Source organism: Terrapene carolina, unplaced genomic scaffold (assembly GCF_002925995.2).
Source record: "Terrapene carolina triunguis isolate 2854851 unplaced genomic scaffold, T_m_triunguis-2.0 Scaffold48, whole genome shotgun sequence".
NCBI classification, from domain to species: domain Eukaryota; kingdom Metazoa; phylum Chordata; order Testudines; family Emydidae; genus Terrapene; species Terrapene triunguis.
The window spans coordinates 1269505-1289109 of NW_020664399.1; the positions used below are offsets into that span (position 1 = coordinate 1269505).

The 19605-nt window shown below is 41.1% G+C and overlaps 1 protein-coding gene across 2 annotated transcripts in view; it reads right to left on the reverse strand.

The window, feature by feature from the left end:
- Window positions 1-19605, reverse strand: part of RETREG1 (reticulophagy regulator 1) — a 149605-nt gene that overhangs the window by 44685 nt on the left and 85315 nt on the right. The window contains exon 1 of one of the 2 annotated variants that reach the window (XM_024209990.1): window positions 6088-6309. The exons of the other annotated variant lie outside the window; for it this stretch is intronic. Within the exon in view, the coding sequence (XP_024065758.1) occupies window positions 6088-6122 (35 nt within the window). The 5' untranslated portion in view covers window positions 6123-6309. Of the gene's footprint in view, window positions 1-6087; window positions 6310-19605 lie in introns of those variants that run through there. 2 annotated transcript variants of the gene reach the window in all.

Here is a 19605-nt window from a genome sequence, read left to right on the forward strand (position 1 = left end):
AAGATAGCTACAGCACTTGACCCAAGATTTAAGAATCTGAAGTGCCTTCCAAAATCTGATTGGGATGGGGTGCAGAGCATGCTTTCAGAAGTCTTAAAAGAGCAACACTCTGATGTGGAAACTACAGAACCCGAACCACCAAAAAAGAAAATCAACCTTCTGCTGGTGGCATCTGACTCAGATGATGAAAATGAACATACGCTGGTCTGCACTGCTTTGGATTGTTATCGAGCAGAACCCATCATCAGCATGGATGCATGTCCTTTGGAATGGTGGTTGAAGCATAAAGGGACATATGAATCTTTAGCGCATCTGGCACGTAAATATCTTGCAATGCCAGCTACAACAGTGCCATGTGAACGCCTGTTCTTACTTTCAAGGGACATTTTTTTAATTGCTTGACAGCCCTAATTATAAGTAAAATAAATAGCTCTGAACAGTCCTGATCTACAAGTCTTTTCCTTTCAATAGCCATGCTATTTAATGTAGACATTTCATAATTGGATATAGTACTGGTCCTCAGTTCAAAAAGTCTGTGTACTGCTCCTAAATTAAACTCTGTATGAACATCTTCATTAGGTGTAGAAACCAAGCGAGTGTCTAATTATTTGGTATAAGTAATAATACAAATTTCCTTTTCGCCTTTACCTTGTGAATCTTTCCTGGAAATAAGGGCATCAGAGGATACGTATACCTTAGTTGACCTAATCTGGGACATCATATTGACTAAAGTCTATTTTTTTGGGTAGCTGAAGACTGAGTCCTGTATCCAAAGCTTCTGATTATCCACTGGAAGATTCTGAATGTGGGTCCCACTTGCTGATGAACAATTTGTCAGCTTAACCAATCCACACTCATTCAGACACTCTAGTGTCTGTATCCCTTATGGACTGCACATCCATTTCTTACTCAAAACAACATGACTTTTTTGGTCAGAGAAGTTTCTTTTGCTTTTCTTCATGGTTTCCAGGAGATAACTGTAGTATTTTATTACATGATTAGCATTTGATGATCCTGGATGTGTTTTTCAGGGGACTGTACTGCAGATCTGATGGTATTGTACATATGACTCTGTACCATCTCTGTTTCAACCAAACATATATTCATGTTTGATCCATGTATCAATACGCTCCCTGGCTTACTCATTAACGCTGGCATTTGTTGCGCTTATTTTCCTCTCTAGGATTGGTAAGGAAATATCATGTCTCAGAAAAACTCCTGTAAAACGAAGAACTTGCCTGGCATTGCTAGTTGAGAGTCAAATCTTTCTAAAGCAGATGATCAAACTGTTAATGTTATTCTTTCAAGTTGTTTTACAATACTGGGGAAAACCTTATCTTGGCCTGTGGCTAGAGATATGACTTTCTACAATTCCATGACTTGATTTGGGGATATTTTGACTTTCCTCTGATGTCTTTCTCAAAACTGATAATTAAACTGTAATTTAAAATTTCTTGGAGAGAATCCTATCCCCTAGTTCCTCAACACACATAGCTTGCTCTAATCCGTGTAAGAATTTATGTAGCTTACTGATAGATGAGCTACATAAATTCCAGTTTAAATGTTTTGAGTGTTTCAACTACCATCCCATCTGTCTGCCAACACAGACCTACTTTTTGGAGCAAATTTTGATGGGCCAGCCCTTACATAAAAGGTTGCTTTAGACCACTGGTTCCAAATGCCTCCAGTATCTCTTAGATATAGTCAATCCTCTAGTCCAGGATTGCCAAGGAGGAGGATGATCAACAATACAAGGCTCCTAGTCTTGAGGTAATTTTAAAAATAATGTGTAATATGACACTGTAGCCAAATGTTATTCATTTGAAGTCCTGATTCTGCCAAATCACAAAATAAACATTTCAGTGTTAATATATAAACACGAAACTGGACAGTCTCTACGCAAAAGAATAAATGGACACAAATCAGACATCAAGAATTGTAACATTCAAAAACCAGTAGGAGAGCACTTCAATCTCCCTGGACACTCAACAGCAGACTTAAAAGTGGCCATTCTTCAACAAAAAAACTTTAAAAACAGACTTCAATGAGAAACTGTAGAACTGGAATTAATTTGCAAACTGGACACCATCAAATTAGGCCTGAATAAAGACTGTGAGTGGATGTGTCACTACAAAAAGTAATTTCCCCTCTGCTGATACTCACACCTTCTTGTCAACTGTTGATTTGTCAACTGAGAATAGGCCACTTCCACCTTAATTGAATCAGCCTGGTTAGCACTGACCCCCCAACTTGGCCTTGTTAGCACTGACTCCCCACTTGGTAAGGCAACTTCCATCTTTTCATGTGCTGTATACATATACATACATACATATATACTGCTTACTGTATTTTTCACTCCATTCATCTGATGAAATGGGTTTTAGCCCACGAAAGCTTATGTCCAAATAAATTTGTTAGTCTCTAAAGTGCCACAAGGACTCCTTGTTGTTTTTGCTGATACAGACTAACACGGCTACCACTCAAACCATTAGAAACTTGATTTTTATATATCCACAATATGATACTTGCTCTATTGTACTATATTTTGCCATTCTGCCAAGCAGTAGCAGAATTTGTGGCCTTAAAGGTGAATTTCCTCTCTGGAGCAGAAATTTGTGACACAGGCTTTTTTTAGTATGTGTTTGTTTACAAAATGTATAGAAGTTGTGCTTCCTTGAACAAGAGTGGTAACAAACAACACAGGCAACTTCCTTCTTGCAGAACCCTAATTTTAGATACCTCTATCTCATCCCCAGAAGCAGCTGTCTCTCCCCTCCCCCAGGCCTCGCTAATGTTTTACTGGTTCACAAACTCTATGCGAGTTTTCCACACTTTTCACCTGGGAGACCCCCTAGTCGAAGGCTGCTCACCAAGTTCACATGATTTTGAAAGGTGAGTGGGGCATCTATCTTCCTTTTGTGAAGCTGCTCCTCAACAGAGAACACTCAGATCTTCAACTGCCAGACAAAGAAGAGTGCTTTAACTCCCAAAATACCCTTAATAACTGAGTTTAGTTATTGCATGGCTTTTTCAGCTCTTTGTATGGGGAATTTCATACATCAATGCCCTTTAATGTGCAAGCCATTAGCAACTTTTGCCATAACAGTATTAACATCATCATATGTTACGGCCATATAACCAAACCAGTCATTCTGCCTTGTAAACATTTAGTGATATGGTCAAGTGACCATGCACTTGGCCATATCAAATGAATTGCTCCAGTCTACCAAACAAACCTCTCTTTACTTCTTTCTGTTCAACTAGAAATTATCTACTTTTGGACTGTCCACACAATCTTAGCACTGTTGGTGCAAGAGCTTTCTCCTGCTCTCTGAAACACCCTTCCTGTTTCTCTGTATACCTCACTGACTCTCCATCTAACATCAAATGCTGCCTGAAAATCACATTTTCCCCCAAAACAGCAGAGGATATCCTAAACTAACTGTATTTAACACTCAAAAGCACTGAGAGATACATACTGTAGGAAAACAATATATAACATAAAACGAATATAACCATGTGATAGAACTAAAATATGTGTTTTCCCCTGTACATGCTCAGTAGATATTTTCAAATGTTGATCTAAAATTTATTCAAGTCAGCCTAAATGCCCAGAAAAATCCACTGGTAAAAATGATGCCCTTTTTGCCAAGACAAAAAGGCAAATCAAACCAGAAAAATTCCTTTTTATCCCCTTCCTCCCCCCAACTTCTATAAACACTGGAGTCTTTTTTAAAATATAAAAACAGTTCCAAATCTGAGAATTTATAAAGCAGAAAACAACTGGGAAATTCACGTTACCTAGTCCAGTTCAAGGGAAAGAAAAGGAAAAACAAATATTGCACTTCAGCCTGAGGGATATGTTAGGTATAGATGGAGGCTGCAAGTGGGGGTTGGCACAGAGCTGTAATTCCCAGTTTGTTGATTACACCGGATTTCCAACCCTTTTGTTCCACTGGAGAGGCACAAAAGGTGGGGACCAGGATCTGGACCAATGAATTCAAGGGGTGTTCCAGTAATTCATTATGGAAGGAGTGGGCCCTATTAATATGTTTTGTTTCAAGTTCTCACTTCTGAAATGTTTGCTAACTAAAGCATCAGTTTACAAAACTCTAACAGGTTAAACATTAATTTTTACAGCGTTATCTCATATCTAATAGCCAAGGCCTCCTTACAACAAATTCTGAACTCCATATGCTGTCCATATCCTTCTAGCTTCCTTTGAATATTGGTAAACATCAGATTAATCAAAAAGTTTCAGAGTAACTAGTTAAATCAATTATTTTTCACTGGTGTTAAGATAACAGAGATGGAAAATAATCTCTCTGATCAAAGTATTCCATTCCCCTGGAAGTGCAGGATACAGTCCCCTCATAAAACTGACGTGATATAATGAAAAAAAATCACACTTTTGTTTAATGCCCCGCCACCGAGTTTTGTGTCACCCATATTATTCCTTCCTTGTATTGTAAATATAACCAAATTTTAATAAAAGTACCAGCTAAAGTGTTTTTAATAAAAAGCAACTAAATCGATACTTTAAAATAAAGACTATCAATAACCAATTATGACTTCACTTTAAAAATAACCATGTTACGCTGAGTTACAATACTTTTAAATCAGATATTTGCCGAAGCCCAGATCCTGCAATCGGATGTGTGTGGGTGAACCAATGTGTTTGCACAGAACCCCAATCATGTCACCAGTGATCCACATGAGGAGAGGAGTTTGCCACATCCAATTGCAGAATCAGGTACTAAGATATTGTCCTGGACTAGACAAGTAGAAATAGATATTTTATACTACAGATATTTTTCCATAAATCTTGGAAAAAATAATGACCATGTTTGTATCCAGATGCATCAGTTGAAATGATAAATTCAAACCCTATGTGAATCTGGAGTTCTGGCTCTTACAATTCCTTAAAACGTGCCATGGCTGCACAAAATTGTTTTTGAAAAGCTGGAAGTCTTCAAGCAAATTTCTGCCATCTTCATGTGTTTTTAAAACTTTTGACTGACCAGGGCATTGTGTAATTTATGGAGTCTCAAATTGTTCCTTTGGTCATACTGTGGAGTCAATATTTTTCACTAATATCATGACTCTTAATATAATCTCAAAGTGGAGAGATAGTTTGGCTTTCAAAAAACAACACTCCCTCCCTCTCCCTGATTTACACATATAAGTTTATTGTCTCTGAAGGAAAAAAAAGCATTTCCCTACAGACAGCCAAGATGTTACTTCCTAAAGGGTTACTGGTTTCAACATGTTTTGGCAGCCCACACAATGTTAAATCCAATGCTATTTATTATTCATATTTTCCTATTCCCTTTAAGGAATCCAACTAACTTATTCCTGGGATACACTGAAGATTGGTTTAACTTCATACTTCACTTTAAACACATTTTAATTGGAATATTAATATCTGCATTTAACATATATATGTAGCTACATTTAAGTCATTCCATTTATTTCCACTGGAACATGCTGCATTACATTGTTACATTTTCATCAAACTAGTTGCTTCTAAAACTAAATTTTAGATCAGCACCTCTTTCTCAGTCCCTCTCCTATGATTTTACAATCTAATTTAAACCAACAGAGCAGATCATAGAAAGAAAGCATTCCACAGGCATACCTCACAGGAACACAGTGCCCTATCTAGCAGTATGAATTATGGATCTGTCAATAACAGGCTCCACAAAAGTTATTTGTGTCTCTGACATTTTGAGGCTTATGTTGTTTCAGGATTATGGCTGGGAGGAATGATTTATTAGAAATCTTAAATTATTTTGTGTCATTCACTTTTTTTTTTTTTACTTAAAAAATACACTAGTACTTATATAGCAGTCTGCAACACAAAATCTCTCTAAAAACATTAACTAATTCCCAACATTGCTGTGAGCTAAGTATCCTTAGGTCCATTTCAAAGATGGGAAACAGACAGATTAAATGACTTGCTATAATCGCAGAGCAGATTTGAGTTAGAGTTGGGATCAGAATTCAGGAGTTGCAGGCTCTTATTCTTATGCTACTTCAAAAATATATAATTCTATATGAAAAAGCTATAAAAGTAAATTACAGTACCTTTTACTTTGTCCAAAGTCCTCACCTTCCGACATTTCAGACTTTAAAAAAAATAAAATAAATCCACACCAAACTAGTTAATCCAGACAAAGATTTTCAATTCTTTTTGTTTTAAAAGAAAAACAGCCCAGGACTCTGTTTTGTGTGCTTCTGAGTAAAGTGCTTCTTGTTCAGAGAGTATGTGTTTACACACATCCTAAGCAACTGCTTGTCTTGAATGAAGTTCAGAGTGTTCTATTTTGACTGGCTAATTCTATAAATAAATAGGTTACATCTTACTACAAGTACTGTGACAGGCTGTTAAGTTTCAAGCACAGCCCAAAGGCCAAATATTTTTTTATGGTCATGTGAGAAGGAATCACCAGCCAGAAATTAACCTTTATTTGCCTGACTCCACTGAAGCGCCTCTGCTTCCTCTCTGCTTGTCTTGGCTGTAACTAAGCACAAACCAAAATGATAGAAAGCTACAGTACATGGAGTTTACCAGGAATGTCATAGCAGTCTAAAAAATCATATAGAAAATACTGTGTAGTTGGTTAGAAAAAAGGTATACTGTAACTGTGATCACATCTAAAAACTTTGTTTACTGGCTGTCTCTACCACACAGTTGGCAGACACAACATACTGTTATTTTTCCCCTCCTGAATCTAGAAATGTCATGAGACACTAGCAGTTCATCAGGGAAAATGAACTGGAAGATCTATATTTCCAGTTAGGATTCATTTTCTTCTTGTGTTAGGAGCATGAGTTCCTCGATTCTGTGTGTATTTGTGAGAGTCTGTCAAGCCAGTGAAATTGCTTCCTCACTGGTTCCTTCTTTCCATAAGAGAACAGCTTGACATAGACATATGATCTTTATAGTATCCTTATGGACCATCACTACTTATGGATATCATTACATAAAAAGCTGTTTTCTAGAAGGGGAAGCAACAAGTTTTGATATTCCACCTGAAAGATTGTTTCTGGGAATAATAAGTCTTAAAAAAACCCTATTGTTTTAAGTATCTGACCAAAGTAGGGATAATGAGTAAGGGAAAAATCAGGCTCTATTTTCTATTTATTAAGACTTCTGATGTTTACATTTGTATTATAAGTAGTACAATATTGATTAGAAAACTGTTTCTTAATTAAAAACAAACTAAGGAAAAAGGATTCACATATTTTCAAAATAAAGGGATTCTAAATAAATAGTGGGATCTCTCTTGTACCAAGAATGGTCTAAACTCACAAAAAACCCTAAATAGCTCACACAGGTGATTCCATCAAAGACTGGCTACTTCAAGTCACAAAAGCTAAGAAGGCTGGATAAATATTTGAATGAGAGACCATGTAAAATTCTCAGAAAATGGGTGAACATCAGAGAATGTGCATGTTGGAGGTCTGTGGGAAAGGAAAGTTTTTACTCTTCTCCCTGTCCCCAACTTTTCAGCCAGTTTCCGCTTCCTTCCCCCTTCCAAGTCTTCCACACTGTCCCTCTCCTCAGTCCTCAGCTAGCCAACTCTTCCTTCCAATCCGCACTCCTTCCTTCCTCCCTTTGTTACAGATGTTGAGGGTCCAGCAGGCATGGGTGGTTACTGCATCCCAACAACCCAATTTAATTGTACACACCTGCTAGTAAAAGTGATGCCGCCTTACACAACAGATCTGTTCCCTATGAATATTCAGTCATACCTGCTTCCTTCAATGACCAAAGTGTATTGCTTTTGGCTCCTGTTAGCTCAGGGGTCGGCAACCTTTCAGAAGTGGTGTACCAAGTCTTCATTTATTCACTCTAATTTAAGATTTTGCATGCCAGTAGTACATTTTAACGTTTTTAGACGGTCTCTTTCTATAAGTCTATAATATATGACTAAACTATTGTTGTATGTAAAATAAATAAGGTTTTTAAAATGTTTAAGATGCTTTATTTAAAATTAAATTAAAATGCAGAGCCGCCAGGACCCGGGCAGTGTGAGTGCCACTGAAAATCAGCTTGCGTGCCGCCTTTGGCACGCATGCCATAGGTTGCCTACCCCTGTGTTAGCCTAAGATAGAGGAAGCTGGATTCCATTCTGCCTTGCAGCTCTTCAACAAAATTAACTATGTTCCCTAATCTTCATTAATTAATGGTGATATGCAATACAGAAAAGAACCCAGTTTGACTTTGAGATCCCAGACTGAGTTTGCAGGCTTATCAGTTATCAAAAAGAATGTGTTTTTCTTATATAGAACAGGTGTGTGAACACCTACCTGCCCATCCACCTCATTAAATTAAGATTAAAGATTGTAAAGTCAAGCACTCCAAAATTAGGAAATGCCAGAATCAAGGTTGCTGCACATCTTTAATTCCTCCCTTGTGCATATGCATTATGATACAATCTTTAATTACATGATCATATACTATTTTTTCCACGTGACCCCTTCCTGAGTCAGTGCACAGGATGGATGGTGCTCATTTAATGATCAGCTATTCAATATTTTGTTTTATCCTCATTGTTTAATAGGTTGCCTTAGGCCTTATTTACTGCACACTATTCAAACCCAGCTCTGAAGACAATTATTAATTTCCTCATGTGTTTTTCTTTGGTGATCATCACTATATTATCTCAGTGCTTCACAAACAATAATTTATCTTTCCAACACCCCTGTCAGAGTTATTAACACCATTTTACAGATGTGGAGGTGAGCCACTGAGAGATTATGGTCAAAATTGTCCACTAATTTTGAATGCCCAATTTGAGATGCCTTGGACCTCATTTATCAGGGTACTTAGCATTATATAGGACTTTGTATGTTCAAAGCACAGCTCCCACTGACTTCAGTTGCAACTGTAAGTACTCAGCACTTCTGCAAATCAGACCCAGGGTATCAAATCAAGCATCCAGGAAAATTATCCTTTGTGACCCCACACTGAAAAGTTTGGTTTAAGTGACTTGCTTAGTATCATATGGGAACTTTGTGGCAGAAGTAGGGATAGAATCTTGTTCTCCAAGGCAGCATTCAATTGCTTTAACCATAAAACCATCCTTTCTCTCCCTGATTCATTCAATACACACCTTCCCAACTTCTGTAACAAATGAGGCTAGGGTCCTACAAACAACAATCTCCTTTACACTCATTCATCCCAAAGCAGTTTTTAAAATAAATTTAACAGATAGTGTTTATTTTTAAGCATTTTTTCCTCCATTTTTATTTATTTAAATTTTCATAGTTGTGGGAAATTATGGGAGGGGCTCAGACAATCATTTGACACTGAGATTTAAAAAAATAAAGCTTTATAACCATTAAAAAACAAATTGTCAACATCATGTCAAAATATACAACGTAATTATCCTTAAATCAAACTTTAATAAGTTCTAAAGCAGCATTTTTAATAGCAAAAAGGAAAATAAATAATTCCATCATCATGTGGCATAATATTGATACCACATGGCTCATCAACTGGTGTGGACCTTTAGATCGACTACACAATTCACAACCTACCTAGCCAATATCAGATTGCAGTTTCTTTCTGTATTATAGCAGAAGTGAGTTTTGAAGATGGACTGAAGAAGTTAAGGAGTTGGCTTTATGGACTTTGATTAGGAGCTTTCCCCGTTCAAGTAATATGGAAGGAACCAAGAAAGTGCTTATTTGAGAAGCAATCAACGCTGGCATCATAGGTAGGAACTGATCTGACAAAAAGGTAACAGGTTAGATAGGTAGGATGGAACTAAATTGTGATGAGCTTTGAAACCAAGGACAAGAAATTTTTGTTTGAGATGGAAGAGTGGGAGCCAAGAGAAGGACTTAAAGGGTATATGTGATGTAGTCAGGGCAACAAGACAAATTGTGCAAGATGATCAAAATTTGGACAAGAATTACAATACTAAATCAAGTAAATTTCCCAAGCCTTTATTAGCATGATTGTCAAGTAATTTCATATCAATTTAAGTAATTTAATAATTTTATTTTTAAATCACGATGCCTTTCCAGCAAGACCAGGCCAGTGCCATAAAGCTCTGGGTGGCAGCACAAAGTGTGTACTACTATGATCAAGGATTCATTTTATGACAGGGAAAAGAAACATTTCGTCCTGAACATTTACTGGTTTGGCACCAGTGACATTTTGGGCTACTGGAGAGCCAGATAAAGAATTTTACTGTTACAAATGTAGCAAAACTGTGTGTGTGTGAGTGAGTGAGTGTGTGTGTGAGAGAGAGAGAGTGAGTGTGTACACGCACTCACGTGTGGGACAGCTGTTGAATAACTGCCTTCTACTTAGACCGAGAGAATATCTGTGACATATAAGTTTGAATGCATGTTATTAAAATACATTTTGTTTCCATTTCACACAAGAGATGAGTCACATCAGGGTTGTTGTTCCTCCCTTCAGAGGGTGAAGGTGACAAGCGGCAGGGTTGGATCACGTGGGCCATGACTTGGTATGCAGTCCCAGTTCTAGAGGATGAGCAGCAGGCTGGTAGTAAATAGTCATAATCACTGTGTTGCCATGCCAACTGTGAGTGCTGGCAACACTGTCAAATATGAGTTCCATGTAACAGTTCTTTTCTTCCACAGTTCAAATTTATGGAATTTCCCCATCTCTACCTGACAAACTGCACAAGCAAGATACATAGGCGTACTCGCCAGGCACCATTTAGTGTTGTGACACTTCACATGGTATTGAATCCACACAGGAAAGCCAGGCAAGGTATGGAACATGCTCATGGAATGTGTAGCATTCTTTTCTAATTTGTCTACAACCTAGTTGTGGAAAATAGGATCTACGTCTGTTACAATTGCCTTAATTTACTGGTTATTTATATTTAACTAGTAGAGTATATACTGCTTCTGTATACAGACGGTTATTTATACATTTCATGAATCATCTTACAATGACTCTACATTACTCAGATTGCCATTAGGATGTTATTTTATTCTGTAAGATTCAGTTTCTGTAAGGATTAGGTAAGCATGAAGGGTATAGTTGGTACAATTTATTAAATATAGTAGAAACTGCACAGAATAATATTCCTACAAGATTATCAATTAATAATGATTTCTCCCTACCTTGTTGAGACTTTGTTTTGCAAGTTATATTTATTCTATTAAAAAGCAGAGGAGGGAAGTATGAGGAATCTCTAACAACAATATTTATTAAAGATGTATATCTAAGGAATTGAGATTGGAGCTTAAATCAATCTTGATGTCAATTTTGTATACTAAATAAGCTTATTTTCCATGTTCCCTTATAGTCTTCTCCTTGTGCTGTTCAGTGAGACAGCTTTCTCAAGGTACTGATAATCAGAACTAAAAAGCCAAACTACTGTTTGATAGGGCTGCATAGTGTTTATTTTAAAACATACATGCACAGAAATCTATACTTTAGTATAGATTTGCCCCATGATGATATTCTGTATTGTCCAGCAAGACAGGAGGGACATAAGAAACCCTTTCAATGTCTCGCAACAAAGAACCAAGGTATCTTGAATCAAAACATCTTGAACTCTAGACACACAGATGGACTTCGCTATTTGAACTGATCACGTGCACTGAGTGCAGTTCTTGAAGCCTGTCCCACAGCCAGATCCACACAAATTTAGATTTAATTGTGAAGTAGAGAAGGATTTGAAATAAGAACCTCTGCTGTGACTGTGCACACAGTGAAGTGAAGGCAACAGAGAGATCTGCCAATAGATTCACCACATGGATCAGTTTTTCCATATGAATACAGAAACACACTTGCCTAACTCAATGGGACTACTCACATGAATAAAAACAAGGATTAGGTCTTTAATGTACAACATGAATTTTATGAGCTATGAATAAATCCCATAATTTTAATATGGTTTGGGTGAATGAAAAAAGTCATATACACAACTTTGTACGTTTAAAGATATAATAAAACCTAACCTGATTTAAGGCACAATCATATGGTATAGTAACTGCTCTGCTAAACCCAATTTAAATCATACTGTTCTCATAAAGAGAATTGCAAATTTAAACCTTATTGTTCTATAGATATGGACTATTTTGGGGTTACTTTCAAAAGAGCCTAATGATGACTCATGCTTGACTTTAGCAGCAGGAATAATGACAGCAAACGCTGCAAAGTAAAATATTTTGTATTTGTTTACTGAAGTAATAACCTGGACATAATCTTTAATCTTTCCCTAATATAACAGTAAGGATAAAAAGGTTTTATGAATATAGAACATACACACTTTTCCAATAAAATGATATTTCACAAACTTTTACTACTTTAAGAACAGGCCTTTCAACTTTCAAAGCTGCATAATAGCTCCTTATAGCATTAATGTCAGAAGTTAGGATTTCTCATAATTTGAAACCAAGTCTAAATGTAAATGTACGTTCCCTTTTTTAATGAACTGGATATGTCTATTTTTTAGTAAAAGAAAATACATCAACTAAAGATAAATACAACCCAATATTCCATGAATATTCCATGAACATTATTACCCCCCCTTTTCATACAGGGAAGCGTATATATTTTCCAAACAATTTTCATTTATTTATATATATAGTACAAAATAAAATATGCAAGTTCACACTGTTTACATCAGAAGAGTCTATTACAGCAACTTCTGTGTAACACTGCAAACTTGCTGAAGGATATACGCTGTATGTATAAGCTGTTCTGTGTGGCACCCCACTGACTTAAAAATGTATGGGCAAGACTGTACATGCCTAACTTTGAAAATCTTCCCACAGTCTATGTTGTGTATTTGGTTGTCATGGTAACAGAACCTTGTGTTGCTATGGAAACTGAGTTAGATTATTAGAGGATAGCCCAGCCAGCTTTGGCTGGCTGTTGGTTAGTCCTGAGTGTGGAAATAAATGGCTGTTACAAGGTTTACAACTCTCTGTCTCTCCAGTGATTTCTTCCTAAAACTGTTGCCCCCAAGGATATAACAACATGGCGACGAGGATGGGATATCTGTGCTGCCCCAGAAACAGAAGGAAGTAGAAGTTAAGGTACAAAAAAAAACCCAAACAAACCAACCTTGTTTGCCGCTGGAAGGGGGTGAGAACTGGCTTGTTTGTACTGACTGTGCAAACTGAAACTAAAATCATGGCTACACTTACAGGGACTCTGGAACCTTTTGAGGAGACTATAGTGCAATGGCATGTATATACTGAGCGTTTTGAGCTTTTTGTTATTGCAAATGACATTACAGAAGAGAAGAAGGTGCCAATATGCTTAAGTGTTGTAGGGGCTAAGACCTACTCCCTGCTACGCAGCTTACTGCACCCTGTTAAGCCAGAGACTAAATCTTACAGTGACATTGTGGAAATTCTGGGGTCCCATTTTTCTCCAAAACCACTGGTAATTGCTGAAAGATATAGGTTCCTCAAAAGAGACCAGAAAGATGATGAAACAGTTGTACAATTTGTAGCAACTTTGAGAAAGCTTGCAGAACACTGTGAATTTCAGGAGATGTTAAATGATGCCCTACGTGACAGGTTAGTGTATGGCCTGCACAGTGAAGCTATACGGAAGCGCCTATTGACAGAGGCTCAGCTTACCTTACAGAAGGCCACTGATATTGCTGTCTCCATGGAACTGGCTACAAAGGAGGCACAATCTATTGGTGCATCCCCTAGGGTGCATAAGGTGTCACAAGAACCTACCCACAAAACTGTGGGGAGTCAGGAATGTTACCGCTGTGGTAAGCCGGGTCACCCTACATTAGAATGCTAGTGTAAGGACCTGGTGTGTCGACACTGTGGCAAAAAGGGACACTGTGTGTTCCTGGTCTCAGAGACTGTGTATAAAGAAAAGCTACAGCATCTTCCGCTTAAAGCAACAAAAACAGTGCTGAAGACGTATACGGGAGAAACTGTGCCCATGTTGGGCACTACTGATGTTAAGGTGGAGCTCAATGGACAGGCTGCTAAATTGCCACTGTTTGTGGTGAGAGGTAATTACTCAGCCTTAATGGGTAGGTCTTGGCTTAGGAAGATCCAGCTGAATTGGGCAGAAGTGCACCGAGTGACTAAAGAAGAAATAGGTCTGACCGCTATACTAAGGAGACATGCTGCTGTTTTTGGAGAGGATCTGGGAAGTATGAAGGGAATCACTGTGACATTGAATATTAAACCTGACAGTCAACCAAAATATCTGAAAGCCAGAACTGTGCCATATGCCATCAGGCCGAAGGTTGAAGCGGACCTGGAGCGCCTGGTCAGAAATGGAGTCCTAATACCAGTTACCCATAGCCCATGGGCAACTCCTATTGTTCCAATAGTGAAGAAAGATGGCTCCCTCCGGATTTGCGGTGATTTTAAGGTCACTGTCAACCCAGTGTTGTGTGCAGAGCAATACCCGCTTCCCCGCATCGATGACCTCTTCGCAGGCCTGGCTGGGGGACAAAAGTTCAGTAAGATTGATCTGAGTCAAGTGTATTTACAGATGCACGTTGATGAAAAGTCCCAAGAGCTGTTGACTATTGTGACGCATAAGGGGCTTTATCGATACTGTCGCCTACCCTTCGGAATAACATCTGCTCCCGCCCTGTTCCAGAGGGCTATGGACCAGATCTTGTATGGCTTGCCAGGAGTCCAGTGCTATCTGGATGACATCCTGGTCACTGGAAGGAATGAGGAGGATCACCTAAAGAATTTAGAGGCTACCCTACAAAGACTGGAAGAGTACGGACTGCGAGTCCGCAAAGACAAGTGTGAATTCTTCCAGCCCTCTGTTGAATATTTGGGACACATCATTGATGCTACAGGTTTTCGTAAGGCCTCTGCCAAAGTTAAGGCTATTGTGGAGGCTCCCACTCCTCGAAATGTTAGCCAGCTTCGCTCGTTTCTAGGACTATTGAACTATTATGGAAAATTCATCTCACAGTTACCCACACTGCTAAAACCACTTCACGAACTCCTTGGGCAGAACAAGGCCTGGAAGTGGACTGAAGCCTGTGAGGTTGCATTTAACAAAGCTAAGGATGCATCGCTAAAGTCTGAAGTTCTGACTCACTTTGATCCATCCTTACCCCTACAGTTGGCCTGCGATGCGTTACCTTATGGAGTGGGAGCAGTCGTGTCACACATTATGCCTTCGGGAGAAGAAGGACCTATTGCTTTTGCTTCACGCACTCTAAGCAAAGCAGAAACTAACTATGCCAAAATCGAACATGAGGCATTGGGAATCGTTTTCGGAATTCGGAAGTTTCATCAGTATCTGTTCGGACGGAAGTTTACTCTTCTCACAGACCACCGACCCCTGATTTCAATTTTTGGACCCCACACCGGCATTCCTCCATTAGCCACTAGTCGTATGCAATGGTGGGCACTGTTGCTTTCTGCGCACACATATGAAATCAAATATCAGAAATCCACTCTGCACGGCAATGCGGATGGTCTCTCAAGGCTGCCTTTGCCAGTCAACCGTCGAGATAGTGCCCAGAAGAAAATCTTTTACTTTGAACAGGTAGAGAATACACCCATCACCGCTACTCAGGTAAAGAAGGCAACTCGAGTTGACCCAGTATTGTCTAGTTATGGACCTGGTGATGCATGGAACATCTCAACGAACCTCTGGTCTCACCCTTCCTTGTTACCTACATGTCCAGGAGAACGGACTTATCAATCCAATCTGGTTGTTTGTTGTGGGGGAGATGTGTCATTATCCCACCACCACTGAGATCGCAGATGTTAGAACAGCTCCATTCCGGTCACTGTGGAATAGTGCGCATGAAGGAAATTGCAAGAAGCTATTTTTGGTGGCCTGGATTGGACAGTGCTATTGAGGAGAAGGCAAGAGCTTGTATGTCATGTCAGGGTATGAGGAATGCACCCCAGTGGGCACCCCTACATCCATGGGACTGGCCTGAAAACCCGTGGCAATGTATTCACGTTGACTTAGTTGGCCCCCTTGAAGGAAGCATGTTCTTGGTGGTGGTAGATGCCCATTCTAAATGACCAGAAGTCTCTATAATGCAGTCCACTACTGCAGAGAGTACTATCCAAAAACTACGAGGACTCTTTAGTCATTTCAGTCTGCCAGAACAACTTGTGAGTGACAATGGACCGCAGTTTGTCTCTCAGGAGTTTCAAAAGTTCATGAAGGCAAATGGGATACACCACATCACTTCAGCACCATATCATCCATCCACCAATGGATTAGCTGAAAGATTTGTGCAGACAATGAAACAAGCTTTGAAATCGGCAAGGGAACAATTATCCATTCAAAAGCGTCTGGACACCTTCTTACTATCCTACAGAAACACACCTCATGCTATGACCAAGGCATCCCCGGCCTTTCTAATGATGGGATGACAGCACTTGCTTTGATCTGCTGAACCCTTCTGAACCCCGACAAATTGTGCAATGTCAGCAGCAAGATCAAGTCATCAGGCGTGCACCCAGAGCAAAAGACCGAACCTTTAGCCCAGGACAGCCAGTTTTGGCTCGGAATTATACTTCTGGAGCTAAATGGGTCCCTGCCACTGTCATCGCTCAAACGGGACCTGTTTCCTACACAGTCCAGACTGCAGAGGATCTCACCTGGTGGCGACATGTAGATCAGTTGCTGCCAGGTCATACCAGTCCTCAGGACACATCTTCAGTTGAGTTGCCTGACTTTACCACCTCCGGCGAGACATCGAATCGAGAGTCACCTGTTCCTGACTTTTCTCCTCCATTATTGCCAGCGGCAGAGATATCCCTCTGCCCGGCACAAGCTGATACCCCATCCTCATCCATTCGCCCTACGAACCCTGAGCCCATTGTCAGGCCCGCGCCCAAGACACTTTCGGGTGCAACAACACCAGAAGTCCACCATAATCCACCTAGAGACAGAAGACCTCCTCGTCGGCTGGATCTTTAGCTAGGGCGAACCCACGGTTACGGGGTAAAATAATCCCCGGGGTTTAACCGGGAATGGAGGCAGTCTACCCTCCTTCTCTAGTTTAGTGTTCGTTTTATTTAGGGGACATTCTTATTAAGGGGGGAGGGATATGTTGTGTATTTGGTTGTCGTGGTAATAGAACCTTGTGTTGCTATGGAAACTGAGTTAGATTATTAGGGGATGGCCCAGCCAGCTTTGGCTGGCTGTTGGTTAGTCCTGAGTGTGGAAATAAATGGCTGCTACAAGGTTTACAGCTCTCTGTGTCTCCAGTGATTTCTTCCTAAAACTGTTGCCCGCAAGGATATAACAGTCTATACTGTGTGTACAGAATTTCTGACATGTCCCCGCCAATGTGATTTACATAAGTATTGTGCCATTAGCTGAGGCCCTGATCCAACAAATTATGTGAGGGCAGACCCCTTGTACATACATAAAATATACTTTTATACATTTAATATAAATACACAGACTTTTGTTTATATATTCACATTTACATGTGTCCATTGGGTTTGAGTATACACAAGAAATGGTTACTCACCTTCTTGTAACTGTTGTTCTTCGAGATGTGTTGTTCATGTCCATTCCAAGCAGGTGTGTGCGCGCCGCGTGCACGCCAGCCGGAAGATTTTACTATAGCAGCGTCCGTAGGGTCGGCTCCGGCGCCCCCTGGAGTGGCGCCCTCCTGGCGCTGTATATAGGGGCCAGCCGACCCCCCACCCCCTCAGTTCCTTCTTGCCGATACTCCGACAGAGCGGTAGGAGGGTGGGTATTGGAATGGACATGAACAACACATCTCGAAGAACAAAAGTTACAAGGAGGTGAGTAACTGTTTCTTCTTCTTTGAGTGATTGTTCATGTCCATTCCAAGCAGGTGACTCACAACCCGAGTCTAGGTGGTGGGGTCGGAGATCACTGCAGACTGGAGGACTGCGCGGCCAAATGCAGCATCCTCCCTGGCCTGGTGCGTGATGGCGTAGTGCGCCGTAAAGGTGTGGCTTGAGGACCAGGTGGCCGCTCTACAAATTTCCTGCGTCGGGACGTGGGCCAGGAACGCGGCTGAAGAGGCCTGCGCTCTTGTGGAGTGGGCTGTGATAGGCGGGGTTGGTGTATTGGCCCGACTGTAGCACTCCTGGATGCAGATTCTGATCCAAGCCGAGATCCGCTGTGATGTGACCGGGAGCCCTTTCCTACCGGCTCGGTAGGCCAAGGCGACGAAAAGTTGAGTCGACTTCCTGAAGGGTCTCGTCCTTTCTATATAGAACGTGAGAGCCCTGCGAACGTCTAGAGAATGCAGCCTGCGCTCCGAGGAGTGCGGTTTGGGATAGAACACAGGGAGAAAAATGTCTTGACCCATGTGAAATGGGGAAACCACCTTAGGCAGGAACGCAGGGTGTGGCCTGAGTTGGACCTTGTCCTCGTGGAAGACAGTGTATGGAGGCTCAGACGTTAGAGCTCTGAGTTCCGATACTCTCCGTGCTGATGTGATAGCCACCAAGAACGCGACCTTATATGAGAGGTATAACAGCGAGCATGAAGCCAGCGGCTCGAATGGGGGCCCCGTGAGGACAAACAGGACCAAATTGAGGTCCCAAGCAGCGACAGGTTGACGGATGTGCGGGAACAATCTGTCAAGGCCCTTAAGGAATCGTCCAACAAGTGGGTTCGCAAACACTGAGGTCCCCCCCTCTCCAGGGTGGAACGCGGAGATTGCAGCAAGGTGTACTCGAACCGACGAGAGAGATAGCCCCAGGTGTCTCAGATGTAGCAAATAGTCCAATATGAGAGGGACCGGGGCGAGCAAGGGGGCCTGACCCCGTTGTGTAGCCCAGAGGGAGAAGCGCTTCCACTTGGCCAAGTACGTGGTCCTTGTTGAGGGCTTCCTGCTGCCCAACAGGACCTGTCTGACCTGATGAGAGCATTGTAACTCCACTGGGTTTAGCCATGGAGCATCCAAGCTGTAAGGTGGAGCGACTCCAGGTTCGGGTGAAGGAGGCGACCGCGATCCTGCGTGATCAAAGTCCAGTAGTAGGGGCAACCTGAGTGGAACCCTCGTAGACATGTGTAGGAGAGACGTGTACCAATGCTGGTGCGGCCACGCAGGAGCTATCAGGGTGAGTCGAGCGTGATCTCTGCGGGCCTTGAGGATTACCCTGTGAATCAAGGGAATCGGGAGAAAGGCGTAAAGAAGCCCGTCTGCCCAAGAGAGGAGAAAAGCGTCTGATAGGGACCCCTGACAGCATCCCATGAGGGAGCAGAATTGACGACACTTCCTGTTCTCGTTGGAGGCAAACAATTCCACCTGGGGATGACCCCAGAGTCGGAAAATTGAGAGAACTATATCCCAGCGGATAGACCACTCGTGGCCCTGGAACGAGCGGCTGAGGGTGTCCGCGAGCGCGTTGTGCGTGCCCGGGAGGTAGGATGCTGTCAGGTGAATTACGTTCTGTAAGCAAAAGTCCCACAATGCCAGGGCCTCCTGGCAAAGGGGAGAGGAGCGAGCACCACCCTGTTTGTTGATATAAAACATCGTTGGAGTATTGTCTGTGAGGACAGAAACGCATCTGCCTGCCAGCTGGGACTTGAATGATATGCATGCGAGGCGTACCGCTTGTAATTCCCTGACATTGATGTGCAGTAAAAGATCCTCCCTCGACCAAAGACCTTGGGTTCTGAGGTGGCCC